General features: G+C 42.2%; 1 protein-coding gene across 3 annotated transcripts in view; it reads right to left on the reverse strand.

Annotated features, from left to right (window-relative positions):
* RNPC3 (RNA binding region (RNP1, RRM) containing 3) overlaps window positions 1–15,051 on the reverse strand; it is a 393,936-nt gene that overhangs the window by 298,072 nt on the left and 80,813 nt on the right. For all 3 annotated transcript variants that reach the window (XR_011290577.1, XM_069641890.1, XM_069641891.1), the window contains exon 4: window positions 12,569–12,652. Coding sequence is in view for 2 of the 3 variants with exons in the window: in XM_069641890.1 (XP_069497991.1) it covers window positions 12,569–12,652 (84 nt within the window). In the remaining variant the exon portion in view is untranslated. The remainder of the gene's footprint in view (window positions 1–12,568; window positions 12,653–15,051) is intronic.

Genomic DNA, 15,051 nt, shown 5'->3' on the forward strand with positions numbered 1-15,051 from the left:
AGGACAGCCCCCCTGCTGGGTGGCAGAGCTGGGCGGGAATGGGGAGCAAGCTGGTTTGGAAGGCAGAGTCGACTACTGGATGGAGGAATCTGAAGAACTTGAAGAGCAAACCTGCTGCAACTCCTGGACCGTTGGTTTGCCCGGTGAAGCCCTGCTGCTGTGCTGAAAATCCAAATTTACATCGACAGAGAAGCTCCTGCAAGGACGACTTCTCCCTTTGAGATGGTGGGACCAGTCAACTCCAAAGTAAGCCACCTGGACATCCCCTCAACGCTGGTCGAGTTTCCACTGCAGTCGCTGCTGGAACTGGATAGCCAGGGAGAGGAACACAAGTTTATGTCCGTTGCTTTTAAGCTGGTTGTGAGCTCCAGGAAGATCCTCCTGACTTCCAGGAAACAGGACTGACTGAGACTGAGCACCCTCAGAGTGCGGGACCCCAGAAGCAAGGAAGTCCATCTTGACAGCCAGGAGCCGCGGTGTTGCTATTTGCTATAGACACGAGGAGCTGAAACATGACCAGCCACTTGTTTGAAGTTTGCCGGTTGTGAGCAGTGATCGTCCCATTGCTGTGCACGAGTCCCCAGAAATCCTCCCTCGTGTCCCCACGATTGAGGCCCATGAACAGCGAGATCTGCAGAGCTGCACAGGAACAGAAGTCATCTGCTGCACTTTTTCTTCAACCTAAAGGTACTGTAAAGTCTAAGAGAACTTACCTCTTGTTGTGGAGACATTGGAGACTTGCTTGGTTGCATGTGTAGAGTTGCTGCAAGCTTCTTTACTTCGCAAGCCTAATCAGCTTGTGGCCCTACTTTGATTACTTCTATTCTACCAAGACTTTTTAGATATTGGAAAATACTTTCTACTTACCTGCAAGAAGTCCTTCAGTTCACCTTGACTTTTGCTGACTTAACATTGGCTGGCCTAGGCTCCGTAAAATGACTTTTCCCTTCTGCTCATGTGTTTTGCCTTCCTTCCAGGAAAGGGTTAACTGACTTGGCATTGGGGGGGGTTGTATTGAAAGTACTTACCTGCTCGAGAATAACTTGTGTGAATACTTGTTTTATTCTGAACTCTCTTCTCTTTAACACTACTCCCAAGAATATTCTAAATGCAACAGCAATATATTAATGCCAACAGTACCCTAGCTATTGAAGTCACCTGAGGGTGTAGGTAGTGCCTGTGTGTCAACCCAAATGGCTACTTGTGGATTTAGATAACTAAGAGTGTGTATTTTTGAAGTATATTTGTGTGGCGTTATATTTTGCTCCCTTCTGAAGAAGGCTTATTCTAACTTACTGATAAATTAATAATTGTTTACTCAAGAAACCTTGTGTCTAAGAGTTTAATTTGAATATGTGTCGCTGTGGATCTCCTGTGTAACTCCCCTACAGCTCACATTGACCCCTCTTGAGATAAACCTGGTTGCTCCACCCGCTAACAACCTGCGTAGTGCACTTATACCAAAGGTTGGGTTTCTATTGCCAGGAGGTCAGGGGTTTTTGTAGTGCATCCAAAGTGTACTCCAAACAATCTTGGCTAACAGGGAGCCTTCTACAAAGTCCCTGAACACTTTCCACAAACTTTAAAGTGTGTACTTGTTGGATGAGAAAGCCTCTGGAACTCTGACTTTCTTGCATCCGAGCTTAACCAGACCGGCCTACTTTTGGCCACTGGACCACTCGGTCACACTTCTGCTTCTGAGAGGGTTTCATTTCTACACTAAATCTCCCTCCACTATGAGACCCCCAGAACCTTTTTCCCCCCACTCAATCTTTCTTTTACTCTTTTTTTATGGGTGTCATTTTGCTGACTCTCCATAGCGTATTTTTGATTATATCCTTTTGGGGCATTGTTAGGGAGAATTTTAATTTCTGTGCCAATTACCTTTAACCTCCGAGACCCCCAGCTCTTTTGCTGAACTCGGGGCTTTTTAATTTTAACTCCTGAGTGGGACGTTTTTCTCACTCTCGTGTTTTTTTCTGACTAGGACTTTTGTGTTTCTTACTGTTTAATGGAGTCTGGTAAACTCCATAGGCATCTGCTTTTTGCATTGTGACGCACAGCGCCTTTTTAACTACATTTTCTTCGGTGAACTACTGTTCCCAAAAATATTAAGATGACTCCTATCTTACTTACCTTTTCTTTTGTGGGTCCAGCATACATCACCCTACGTGGAGTGCTGTGGGGTTTCATGGTAACCCCTTTATCCCACTTCTCATGTAACATTCTGTTACACTAAGAGTAAGACTTGAATGGCTGGAGGCAGTGGTTTCTTTTTTACTACCCTGTGCCATGTATCGGCAGGCTGATTCCTCAGCTGCAGTACAGCACCCAAGGGTGACCATTTTCTCAAAATGGCCCCGTTAGGCAAGAATGTATGTAGTAACCCTGGGGGAAGACTAAACAACCCTTGTCCTCGTAGTATTAAGTAACTCACCTATTAGGATAGGTCTGTACAACACAAGTTGGTAGAGTGACTGAGCAGCCAGATGTCTCTCAAGAGGGGTAAATGTGAGCTGTAGAGCTGTAGCATTGAAATTCACCAATACAAGTATCCAAACACTTGCACTCAAGGTTTTCTAACGGTCAGTTTTAAATAAGCATTCTTTAATGCAATGGGCAATGTGCAACAATAAAATACACTTCAAAGTACTTTCTCAGAATCAAGGCAAAGCAAGTAGATACTCTTTAAAGATGCTTCATACACACTTCCTACACCCTGCAGTGACAGTATTGGCATTTATATATCACGTTTGCACTTCTGAGGTTGGTAGAAAGGAAAGGGAAAGGTTAAAGGAAGGAAAAAAGGTTAAACACGTTCTCAGAGCATGTGAGCACTTTTAAATCTCCCAGTGAAGTCTAGACAAAAACCTTTCCCGGCAATATTAGTTAAAAAACAATGCATCACATATGATGGACACTAAGAATCAAAGCCAATGGAAAGGAAGAGTCCGCATGGAGCCAGGACAGTCAAAGTAAATTGGAGCAGAGTCTATGGAGCTGAGGAACTTCTTAGATAGCAAAAAGGCTTGCAACGGTAGAGTTTTGTTGTAGAAATTGACTGTTGGGTCACAAGCTGTTACACTTGTGAAAGTTAGATCTGAAATCAACACTAAAAAGCAGCTACTGCAAGTCTCAACTGAGCAGAGCAGAACTACAGACAATGAGGTAAGTACCCCAAAGTCAGAACAGTACCTTTGGTTAGAAGAGGATCCAGCTGGCTTCTGTCTGCTTGCAGCGATGCAGATCCTGTGTTCCTGGGCCTCAGTCGTGGGGACAAGAGGGAGGATGTCTCGAGGACTCCTGCATAGCAATTCAAAGGTCAGCAGCAGCTACAGGCATTCTTTGGTTCAGCGGCACTTAGCGGTTTCAGCTCTCGATAAACAGTGTCACCGTGGATCTCGGACACCATTGGGCTTCCTTCACTTCTTGAGTCCAGCACTCTGGTAATGTGACTTGAGCTTGGGTCATCCTGCTTCGGCAGGGTCCTCAGGAGACTCCTGGAGTTTTTGGCCAACTTACAAACGTTGCACTAGACTACGATTTCTCGACTCCTGGCACTCGGTTCCAGCAGCACCAAAGAAGTACAGCCAACTGGGGGAAGGTCTTCCAGCAAGTTTTGTCTCTGGGTTAGTTGGTCCCACTAATCCAAGGGAAGAAGTCGTCCTTTCCAGAGCTTATTTTGTCGATCAGAAAAAGGAGTTTCAGCACAGCAGCAGGGCTTCACTGAGCAATTCAACATTCCAGGAGGATGCAGCAAGCTTCATTCACGGTTTCTTCGTCTGGGTGTTCTTCCCAGTTGTCGACTGTCTTGAGTCAAAGAAGCCTTGCCTTTTATGCATTTACTGCCACTCTGAAGGGCACTTGGGTGTAGCACCCATAACTTCAAATAGGTATAAAGACCCTAGGCACACAAAGCTAGAGGTCACTACTGTGACTCCCACCTTTATCTGCTGCTAAGGTGATAGAGCAAAAACCACATGTAGTGGAAGTGGTTCAACTAGTTCCTAGAAACTTAAAAACATCTATCCTCTGATAACCTATGCTTTTTTGATCCTCCTTCAAAGTATTCTGAATGCCTCCGAAACAGAGTGTACAGTACCGAAGTATATGTGTGTGCGATTGTATTGCCTCCTTCTTATGAATGTTTTATAACTGACAGTTAAATAAATGAATAAGTATTTAACAAAGAAACCTTGAGTGTAAGAGTTTATTTGAACACCTGTGATTGTAGCCCTCTGTGCAAGATCATTACATTCCCTCTTGAGATAAGCCTGGCTGCTTAGCTCCGCTACCAAAAACTGTGTAATACAGACTTATAACAAAGGTTGGTTTTGCTTCCCCTTTAGTCCTAGTTGTGTATAGTGGTCCCAAAAGGTACTGCATACATACTTTGCCTAACAATGCACATCACATGGATAATATAGAAGTGAAAGAGTGGCTCTAGCTGAATACCTGGATGAGATTTTCAATTTAGAAGATTTGGTTTTGGAAAAATAAACGCAGTTAACAGAGAAACTGAATGCAAACCTGCACCTCTCCCCTTCATTCTCCGCGCACCGCCAGCATGCCAACCCTCAAGCTCCTCCCCTCAGCCATCTCCACAGCTGTCCTGTTCTCACGAAAGCTTGGGAGCATAGTATAGCGAACTAAACACTATATCTCTCCTCTTCCTTTTACATTATTGCCCTGTGTGTGACCGGGCCGGTGCATGGTCCTGGAAAAATCCATCTGTCTCCACAAACCTGCCTCTGCACCAGCAGACCCCTTCTAAAGAAATATAGACCACAAGCCCCCTAACTCCACACCTCTTTGATGTAACAGTTGCAGGCCCCTTACCCATTTGCCACTCCAATTCACCCCATACCACTAATCCCCTGTAACCATATATTCTTCTGTTACTAACAAAGAGTAAAAAACCCACATTAGATTTAAAGAGTTGCTCGATTAATGTGTTTTTGAAATACTGTGTTAGATAAGGCACCTTAGCCAATATACCCTCACTCTTAGTGGCCCAGGTCAAATGCTTAGATGATATATATATTATGTATTGAAATTATGTACAATACTAAAATGTGTGTGCCGAAAGGGTAAAGAGTAAGATAGAATGAAATACAGCAACGCGGACATCGCCTGACCCTGCACCCCACCCAGATGAGCCCAGCTGACCCACATGCTCCACAAAGCTACAAGTCCGGAGCTGACCAATCCTGGAGCAACACCCATACACAAAGGATACTGTCCAGTCCCCTTTGCCCAATGAGCACAACTTACTGTATCCCTATAGTGCACGTCATAGATGTGTTTTTGTAATATCATGTGTATTTTCTGTTGTTTGGGCAGAGCGCTCTCGGAGTAGCAGAGTCCTCTCCGTGCCCCATTTTAACTTTATATACAGACTTACGAACTTTCACTTGTAAAGAGTTAATTGATAACTGTAACTCTAAGAGTGAACAGTTAGTTACATATCTTGAATGTGTGATGCACTATTCTCAAATAGAAACTATTTTGCTATTTCAATAGAAAGTAAGTAGATGTGAAGTATTTTACTCTCCTGTGATTAGGTTGTGCCTCTTCACAAAAGGAAAGTGTTGGTTCCACCAGATTATTCCTGCAGGATAATTGTATGCATGTCCCACAACTGGGTCTTGCTTCCCCTGACTTGCTGCTAGCCTGTCCAGATTAAGTCTGCATTAGGTTGTTGCCTACCTAGAATAACTGAGTCATTCAGTAAAGTGTAACATTGGGTTTTACTTTACCTGTGCACCCTAACCTAGAGTCTGTGGTTCTAACAGTCCCTGATAAGTCATACCTCAGTTATCCTTATAGCTGGGAAAGATCTAACCTGGACTGCTTGTGAGATATAAAAAGTATATGGGTTTTACTTATCTTGAGTTAGCTGTGTGCCTTCCCAACAATCAGTTACTGCTTATCTCCATCTGTGGTTCACTGATCTAAAAAGCACCTGTAATTGAATATAACATCCTTAGGTTTGACTCACCTAGTATAACGGTGTGTTATCACAAAAAGTAGTTATAGGTTTTTACTGCACCTGGAATAAGTGTTCCACTATTCACAAAAAGTACATTGTCCAGTTGAATGATTATGTGATTTGTACCGAGAGTCACTGTACATCTGGTAGGGTCTACTGCCCTTGCATTACTGAATGTAACTGTGAAAGTAACGATTTCTTTTTACCCCCCAAGAATAGGTGTGCCCTATACTGAATGTGTATGAAAAAGTTTTGACTTTCCTAGAACTACTGTTAGGTATTTAAAATAGGGTCTATCCTTGGGTCTGTGCACCTTCAAGTATAGTGTTGTGTTTTTTTATAATTGTGATTTCATATAATGTGTTAGTGCTCATTTACCCCTAGATTTATCTGGGCCTACCTTATTTAAATAAATCCTTTATTTTTACAATACAAAGTGTTTCAGTGTTACTTTGAACCATTTCTATTACAATTTCATATGTACTGATTCTACAGCCCTCTCTCCGTACTAAGATAAGCCTGGCTGCTCTGTCTGCGCGGCCATGTACTCAGGTACTACAACAGCCTTATACGAAGAGTGGAATCTTGTACTGCCTCAGTTGAATGGTTTTACTAAGCTCTTAGTTGGACTTCAGAAAAACTGTCCTAACACATGCACAGCATAGCCGTCAATCACACAGCAGGGTGGCTCTCCTGCAAGGACAGCCAGCCAGCCAGCCAATCAGGACTGGGTGCATTCGGGTTGCCCTAGTATTAGGGAGAATTATCATAAATGTGCCAATTCCCTTCACCTTAGAGACACCCAGCAACTTTGCTGGATTTTGAGGACTTGATTTTTTTTTTAACCTGGAAAAAGCCTTTAACCGGAGCCTTTTTTCCCCACTATTTCATGTATTTTGATATGTGTTTTACTCTTGTGTTCTTTGATTATGGAGTTGTAAGATGACTGCATAGGCATCATTTCATGTGTGTTACACACCACCCTCACTGCAGTGACACAGGGATGTCTTTTTAGACTTCCCAAAGGTTTAAATACCTTCTCTGGGATAAACTACTGTTTCCCATAGAATGCAAGTTTAAATTGACTTTACTAGTCTTTTTAAATTCCTAGATCCAGCACAGACTATCTTCCTATAGAGTGCTGGAGGGGTTACCTATTATCTCGTTTCTAGAACTCATGTAGCAGTCAAATGTTACCCTTTTTTATCGAAATGGCTGGTGGCAGTGGTTTTAGAACAAACTACCATGATTTTTCCCGACCGCAAACACCGGTAGCTAAAAATCACGGAAGCCATGTTTTTCAAGATGGTGCCTTAAGCCCCTTTGTTTAAACGGGTCGCGGTCTTTTTTTGCCATTTCTTTTTGGAAAGGTCCTTCTAGTGTTTATCTCTGCGCGTCAAGTTAGGTTTGGTCCTTTTGTTTCCATGTCTTTGGCAGGCTTCAGGACTGAAGATCGCCTCTGGCGTCCGAGTGTCTGGGGTGGGCAGGAAGTGAGGGAGGTGCCCGAAACTCCCTGTGCTTAGTCTCCTTGGCGGCCCAAATGAACTCTGGCGTGATTGGCTGGATGACTGTCCAGCAAGGACAGCCACCCTGCTGGGCGAGTGGCAGCTAGGCTGTAATGAATGGGAGAATACAGTTTAAAAGTTGAGTCTCCTGGACTGGAAGGCAGAGTCGACCACTGGAACGAAAAAACCGAAGACGAGCTGGAAGAGGACTGCTGCTGCAACTCCTGGATCGTTGGTTTGCCCAGTGAAGCCCTGCTGCAGATCCAAATCGCCACGTTCATCTCGACAGAGAAGCCCTTCAAGGACGACGTCTCCCTTCGAGTTGGTGGGACCAATCAACTCGTAAGCCACCTGGATACCATTCTGGGAGCTGGTTAGGATTAACCAGGGAGAAGGACACCAGCTTGTGTACTTGAGGAACAGCAACCAGAATCGAAGATTTGCCATTTTGCCAGCTTTGTGATCCGTCCCTGTGCAGGGCAGAGTCCCCTGACGTCCGCCCTCTTGTCCCCACGACCGAGACTCAGGAACAGCAAGAACTGCAGGAACTGCCAGGAACAGAAGTTGCATCTTTTTCTTCAAAATAAGGTACTGTGAAAACCCAACCAAGAAAACTTACCTCTCACCACAAAAGTTTGTGGAACTTTGGCAACTTGCAGGCCTAGTGAGCTTGTGACCAGACATACAAACCTTTCTTCCGTGAAATATTTCTAAGAACCGTGGCAAAGACTTTTCCGATTTAAATACCAGAATCGTTTTTACTTATACAAGACACTAGCCCATTGACTTTGGCCTACCTATTGCATTGAATCAACTCCTCTGGTGAACTGAAATTATTTGCACGGTTTTAAAGTAACTGTAATATTTGTTTTATCAGCCTATGCCCTTTTGCTCCTACTTCAATGCTATTTGGCTCCGACTTCAAGGGAGCTCAACTGCTTACTAATCGGTATTGAAGTATTATTTATGTGATATTGGTTGCCTCATTTAATGAATGCCTTATAAATGATTGTGTAATAAATTAAGAAGTGTTTACCAGGAAACCTTGAGTATAAGTGCCTATCTGAATACTGGTCATTGTAGACCTTTTTGTAACACCCTTACAAGCTCACATTCCCTCTTGAGATAAGCCTGGCTGCCCGGCTCGCTACCAAACACTGTGTGGTACAGACTTATACCAAAGGGTAGTCTGCATCTTTTTCTTCAATATAAGGTACTGTGAAAACCCGACCGAGAGAACTTGCCTCTCACTGCGAAAGTGCTTGAAATGGCATGCAGGCCTAGTCAGCTTGTGACCCGACATAACGCTTTCTTCTATGAACTACTTCTGAGAACCGTGGCAAAGACCTTTCTGTTTAACTTTGAGAACCGTTTTTACTGATACATGACTCTAGCCCATTGACTTCAGCCTATCAATTGCATTGGATCAACTGCTCTGGTGAACTCAAACTATTTGCACTGTTTAAGAATAACTCCACTATTCGTTTTATTAACGTATGCCTTTTTGCTCCTACTTCAAATGCTCTGAATGACATTTTGCTCCTCCTTCAAAGTAGTTTAAATGCCTCAGAACTGGGTAGTGTGAAGTACTGCAGAATATTTGTGTGGTATTGATTGCCTCCATTTAGTGAATGTTTTCTAACTGACTGTAATAAATTAATAAGTATTTTACCAAGAAACCTTAGGTATAAGAGTGAATACTTGTGATTGTAGACCTCTGCGGAACATTATTACAGCTCACATTCCCTCTTGAGATAAGCATGGCTGCTCAGCTCGCTACCAAAAACTGTGTGGTACGACTTATACCAACAGGTCGGTTTTGCTTACACCTGTAGTCAGTTGTGTGTAGGGGTCCCAGTGGCTCCATAACCAAAGAAAACAAGGTAAAACACATATCAAAATACATGAGAGAGTGGGGAAAAACGCTGAGGCAAATTTATAACCTCAGAAAGCACTGAGGAAAGAACCTGGTCACTCTGATCGAGACAAAAGTCTCTTGTTGTTACACTTTACAACAAACCATTGATTTAAAGAGAAATTAAATATATGATAAAGTCCAATACACAAATTGTTGACTTAAGCAAAATTGTATTGTGTGATCAATAAAAGTTTCAAAGTATAAATAAACAGTGTGGTGAATTTCCTCATTCGCCAGTGTAAATACAATTTCTTCACAGTAGGTTCATACAAAGGAAGAAACCTATCACAAAAATGATGTTCAAAGCTAAATTAGCTAAAATGCAAATACAAGCTAATATATGGAACAAAGAGACTCTCTTTCAACTGAATAACAATGCATCACTCGGTATTAATCCAATCATAGCAGAACACTACACGTTTCGGGGTTCCCCGACCCCTTCTTCAGGTGTAGAAATTGATTGCATTTCTTCACTATCTAAAGAAATATAAAAGGAACAAAGTCACTGCACTTTAATTAAATCCATATGAATACCCGTGTAACAGTAATAGCGACCGACTCAGTCGACTAACCTTTATGGACAAAGGTGAGTCTTGTACTTTCAAACTTCAAAAGTACCAAGGATGGTTCACAAGGGACACTTCCTTCTGTGTTGTTTAATGCTAAGCTGTCCAATAAATGGCATCCACCGGGTGTAGGACCCTGGAGGGCTGTTTATGTATCAATTACCCTGCCTACCCCAGACTGTCTGGGGTAGGCAGGTGAAGGAGGTGCCCGAAACTCCCTGTGCTTAGTCTCCTAGGAGACCCAAATGCACTCTGTGGTCATTGGCTGGCTGACTGTCCTGCAAGGACAGCCACCCTGCTGGGTGGCTGACAGCTCGGCTGGAATGAATAACAGTATATTTGTGTGTACATATTGTATTGCTCACTTCTGAAGAAGGCTTTATAACTGACTGATAAATTAATAAATGTTTATGCAAGAAACCTTGAGTGTAAGAGTTTATTTGAATACCTGTACCTGTGAATCTTTGTGTAACTAAACTGCAGCTCACATTTCCTCTCTTGAGATAAGCCTGACTGCTCAACACGCTACCAAAACAGTGTAGTACAAGCTTATACCAAAGGTTGGGTTGCCTATACCTGTAGTCAGAATTGTGTGTAGTGGTCCCAGAGGATACTGCATACAAACTCTGCCTAACAGGGCTCAAACAGGGATGTCCAATGGCCGCAGCCCTTATCAACTTTTTTTTTGGAGGACATGAAAGAAGGCTTTTCGTTAACAAGATCTTCCCCACCCAAGGTCGGAGGAGTCCAATTACCTCAATTATTGTACGCAAATTATGTGGTACTAACCAACCAGACCAAAGAGGGTCTTCAAAGTCAATTGGACTCCTTACAACAGTATATTACATCAAACGGCCTGGAAATGAATAGGGAAAAAATGAAAATATTAAGCTTTGGTAATTCCAACAAAGGAAATAACCGCTCCTCTTGGTTTCTGGATGGCAAGAAAATCAAACAGGATCAATCATTCAAGTATTTAGGCGTTTGGCTGAGTGATTTAAGATCTGAAGCCACTATGCAAACACATCTACAAATAAGGATGAAGGCTCTCACTAGCCAAGCTTGCGGCCTGAACTGGAAGTTTGTCTGTTTCTCTATTGTGCCAGCCCTCAGGTACTATAGAGCTAATGTTATACCTGTGGTCACCTACGGAACTGATGCCATGTTCAACATCCCGGAGCCTCTCTGGTCACGTCTTTCGAATTCGCCAGCTTTAAAATGGTCTAAGAAAGTGTGCGTTAAACTTACAGATAAACTTTTAAAGGAGGCTGGATACACAAAGTAAAAGATCAGGTGGTGCTGCTTGGCAGAAATCCGTGGACCTTTGGGGTTGTTTACACTTTTCCATAACAGCTCTGCTATATTCCACAAAAAAAAGATTGTATGTTCTGTAGGCCCCCAACCCTACTGTATATAACCCTCTGGCTCTTCTGAGCAGCATCTACTAGGCAGGAAAGCACAGGAACTGCCTAGTTCATGCCCAATAAGCTGGTTTGGGCCACAGGGATCTGTGTGCCTGTTCGATTTAAAAGGATTTTCCTGACAGACTGCACATGTTTAGGTATGGTTTGCTGAAGAAAGTCAATGGGATTTCCTTTTTCAAACCCATCAGGACAACCTGCTATACAAAGGTTATCTACAAAGATTATTTTGACTGGAAATGTATCTTGCTCAGAGAACTTACTAGTGAGCTTTTCTAGTTGGATAGTTAATGTCTGAATGGTGATCTTCATTGCTGAACTATGCTCCTCATTTTTCAACCTTTTCATCCAGGATATTGTTATGTCTTATTTTAAAGATACATCTCATTCATCTCTTTTATAACCGTCTTATTCTCACCAATTTCCATGGTTACTGTGGTCAGAGATTCCATGCGCCAGTCATCCCTCTCCTTAAGCAGTCGACTAACAAGCGCCACCATGTTCTGCATATCGTTTCACAGGGAGAATCTCTATAGAAGTTCAGCGGGGTGGCACCCTGACCGGAAAAAAGAAAGATCCAACAACGAACGGCCCAGGGAAGGCTTTAATTCCCAGGGCTGCCAGTTCCTGAACCTAATTATTTTGAATTAGATGTATTGTTTACTATGTACTACAGACTATTTCCTGCGTCTTTTACTAGTCCAAAATGGCTTAGAGTCTCCTCTGGTTTTTACCCTCTACAGACATTGCCCCCCACTTCTACCTAATAAGTTGCTTTATTATCAGAGACAACCAAATCATCTGTAGTTGCTAAGTGTGGGAGCAGTTGCAAAGGATTAGGAACAAAAAGCATCCTGTGTTACTGCACCTTATTTTCTCTTCTCTTTGTTTAGGGCAACTGAACTGTAGCATCAATAATAGTAATCAAATGTGGATCTAGATACCCCTCATTAAAAAACAAAGACTACAACATTTATGTCCTTTGCCAACAAGCATTTAATAGAAGCAAATAATATGCATTAAGAAAAACATGTTTGCACAAACGTTAAAAATTATAATGAAGTAAATGCTTACCATTTCTCTGCATGCATAACATTTTAAGTCAATTAAAACAAATAAGTGTTTAATGACAAAAGGTTTCTGAACAATTAAGTAAATGTACCAACCCATGGCTCGGAGCAACACCACTCTCTATGGATGGGGGACTTGGTTCTTTGATTTCTTTTTCTTCCTCATCAACTTCATTGGAACTGCATTTAATTACAGACAATGTGATAACGTTACAAACGCAATAAATGTTGGGTAAAACAATGTACAACATATTTAACAAAAAAAGTCACAAAATAATAAAATTTTAAAAAAGGATTGGTACTATTCTTAGAAATTGGTTTGAAATGTTATTTTAGAACTTTACAACTTTTTTGCAAGTACAGTCAAAATATAAGGACATTGATTTTAAATAACTGCAACATCTTACTGACCCAGCAACCGAATTAATAGAATCCTTTGTTTGCCTTCAGAAAGAGATGTTATCTTAAACAATTGGAATGGTCTGTCAACGAAATTTAGATTGCATGACAAAATGGAATGTTCCTATTGTGGCAGGTCATTGGCCCTTGCAACATAAAGACCAAAAATTTAAATTGTGACTATGTGTAGATACAGCAAAGTTGCACATTTAAAAATGTATACGTGCAACAGAGTTCATGTTGGTAAAACAACCAGGCAAGTGCTCTGCTAAATGTTAAGACTGTCCTCAGAAGTGCCAAGGACAAGGCAGGTAGGCAGGCAGACAGGCTGACCAGGATGGCATTGCTGCCAACGAGACCTGGAAAGAGCCACAGCTAGACTGGTGGAATGGAAAAAGAAAGCAAGTAAGAAAGACTGAACGTTCCGAATAAGACAAAATGGGAGGAAGAAAAAAAAGAAGTTTTTAAAAAAAAGCAGGCTTAGGAAAGATGAGCTTTAAAGGTAAGATTGGAATTGAGAGTAAACCCCAGGGACATATCAGAGGACCCCAGGATGAGAGTGATAGTAAGCAGAGTGGGGTTGGCAACTCCCAAAAGTATGCAGTAGTCAAGAAGGTAGATCTGGGCGTCATCCTTGTACTAGTATTGGATTTAGCAAATGGGTTCAAGCCGGCGGAGCTAGTATACTTTCTTTTTGACCAGTAAGACTAGAAGAGATGGCAGGGTTTGAAGGCCAGTGCTTCCTGAATTCAATGTTGCATTTTGTTGTTCAAATGTGTAACTCAACCTTTAATTTGGATTTATTTTTCCTATTACGTTACACCCACAGACTGGTGTATTTAAATCTGCTGGAAGTTGGAGTAAAGGTTTATGACTGGAATCAGAAGTGTTAAGTCAAGTGTAGCTCACGATCAAAACAAGCATTGGCAAAGCCAACAAATGTTGGGTGTTGTGCAGGCTTCGGATAGGTGTTTGCTAGGCACTGCCATAATTGTACTACCCGGCAATAAGATGGCAACATCGGAAAATGGTACGATTACCTGGGCATGCGATAGGCATTTGCTTATCATATGCCCTACTCCCTATAGACAAATTAAAACTGCTGACTTTGTTAATACTTGGTTTTAACAGGACATCCAGCCATACAGATAACGGGTGTAAAAAACACTTTCACTGACTAAAATAGGCAAATCCTACCCCAGAAGAAAAATAGGGAGTAAAACTACTTTAAAAAAAATAATAATAAAAAAAATAAATAAATAGGAAGCAGATTCATAGAAGCTGGTCTCCCCACTTTCACCCACCTCAGGACCAGTACAACACAGAGCCACAGGAAGAAACCATCACTGGCTGATACACATTTATATTTTGAACTAGCACAAAGTACCCATACTCTGCACGAGGTCTGTAGACAGACTTGGTCATGATCATCAATTGTTGAAAATCAATAATCCTGTTGGTCACTGTTCCGAGTCGCTTATTGCTCGATGTGCTTTGCACTCTGAAGCAAACTGCACTGAGAATGAGCATGTGTTCCTGGCAGGGAGACTAGAGTTGGCGTTGTGCATTGCTGTGCAAATAACTCAGAAATGGTCTGTCCTAAGGCCTTGAAACGTGGTTTCAGACCTTTGAGTTTTGTTCCTCGTGTCGAGGTGCTTAAAATGAGTGTTTCCGGTCCTTCTACGACCACATTGATGTTTCACCAATTTCAGGCAACTGTCTCATGTATGAATGGGCTGAAATCTGGGGAAAGGGGTGGCGTGTCACGTAGCCAGTAATGTCCGAATGGTCCCAATAAGTAACTACGCAAAATTTAGTGCAGATTGGTGGAACGGTGTGGAATTGTATAAGGAACAAACAAAAAGATTTTCTGATATTATCGGACGGCGATAGCCACCCTATAGTTAAGGTGAGTCGGACTCCCATGGTGAGTCGGACTTCCATAGGAACCCCTCAAAATTCGATTGTTAATAACTTGATTTAGCAGCTGATTTTATTGATTCTTATACTCACGCATTTTAACATGGGTTTTTAGCCTGTGATTGTATTTGAATCTTATTTTAGCTTCCTAGTACCTGCCTCGTGCAATTTCCTCTGTTCGGCGCTTACTTGGGGCTAAGTGTGTCTGTAACATTTTGTCTACATCCTGCTACCGAGTCTTAAAGCAGACGTGTTCTGAT

The sequence above is a fragment of the Ambystoma mexicanum genome, chromosome 1q (assembly GCF_040938575.1).
Source record: "Ambystoma mexicanum isolate Mex_15411 chromosome 1q, UKY_AmexF1_1, whole genome shotgun sequence".
In the NCBI taxonomy this organism is placed as follows: Eukaryota; Metazoa; Chordata; class Amphibia; order Caudata; family Ambystomatidae; genus Ambystoma; species Ambystoma mexicanum.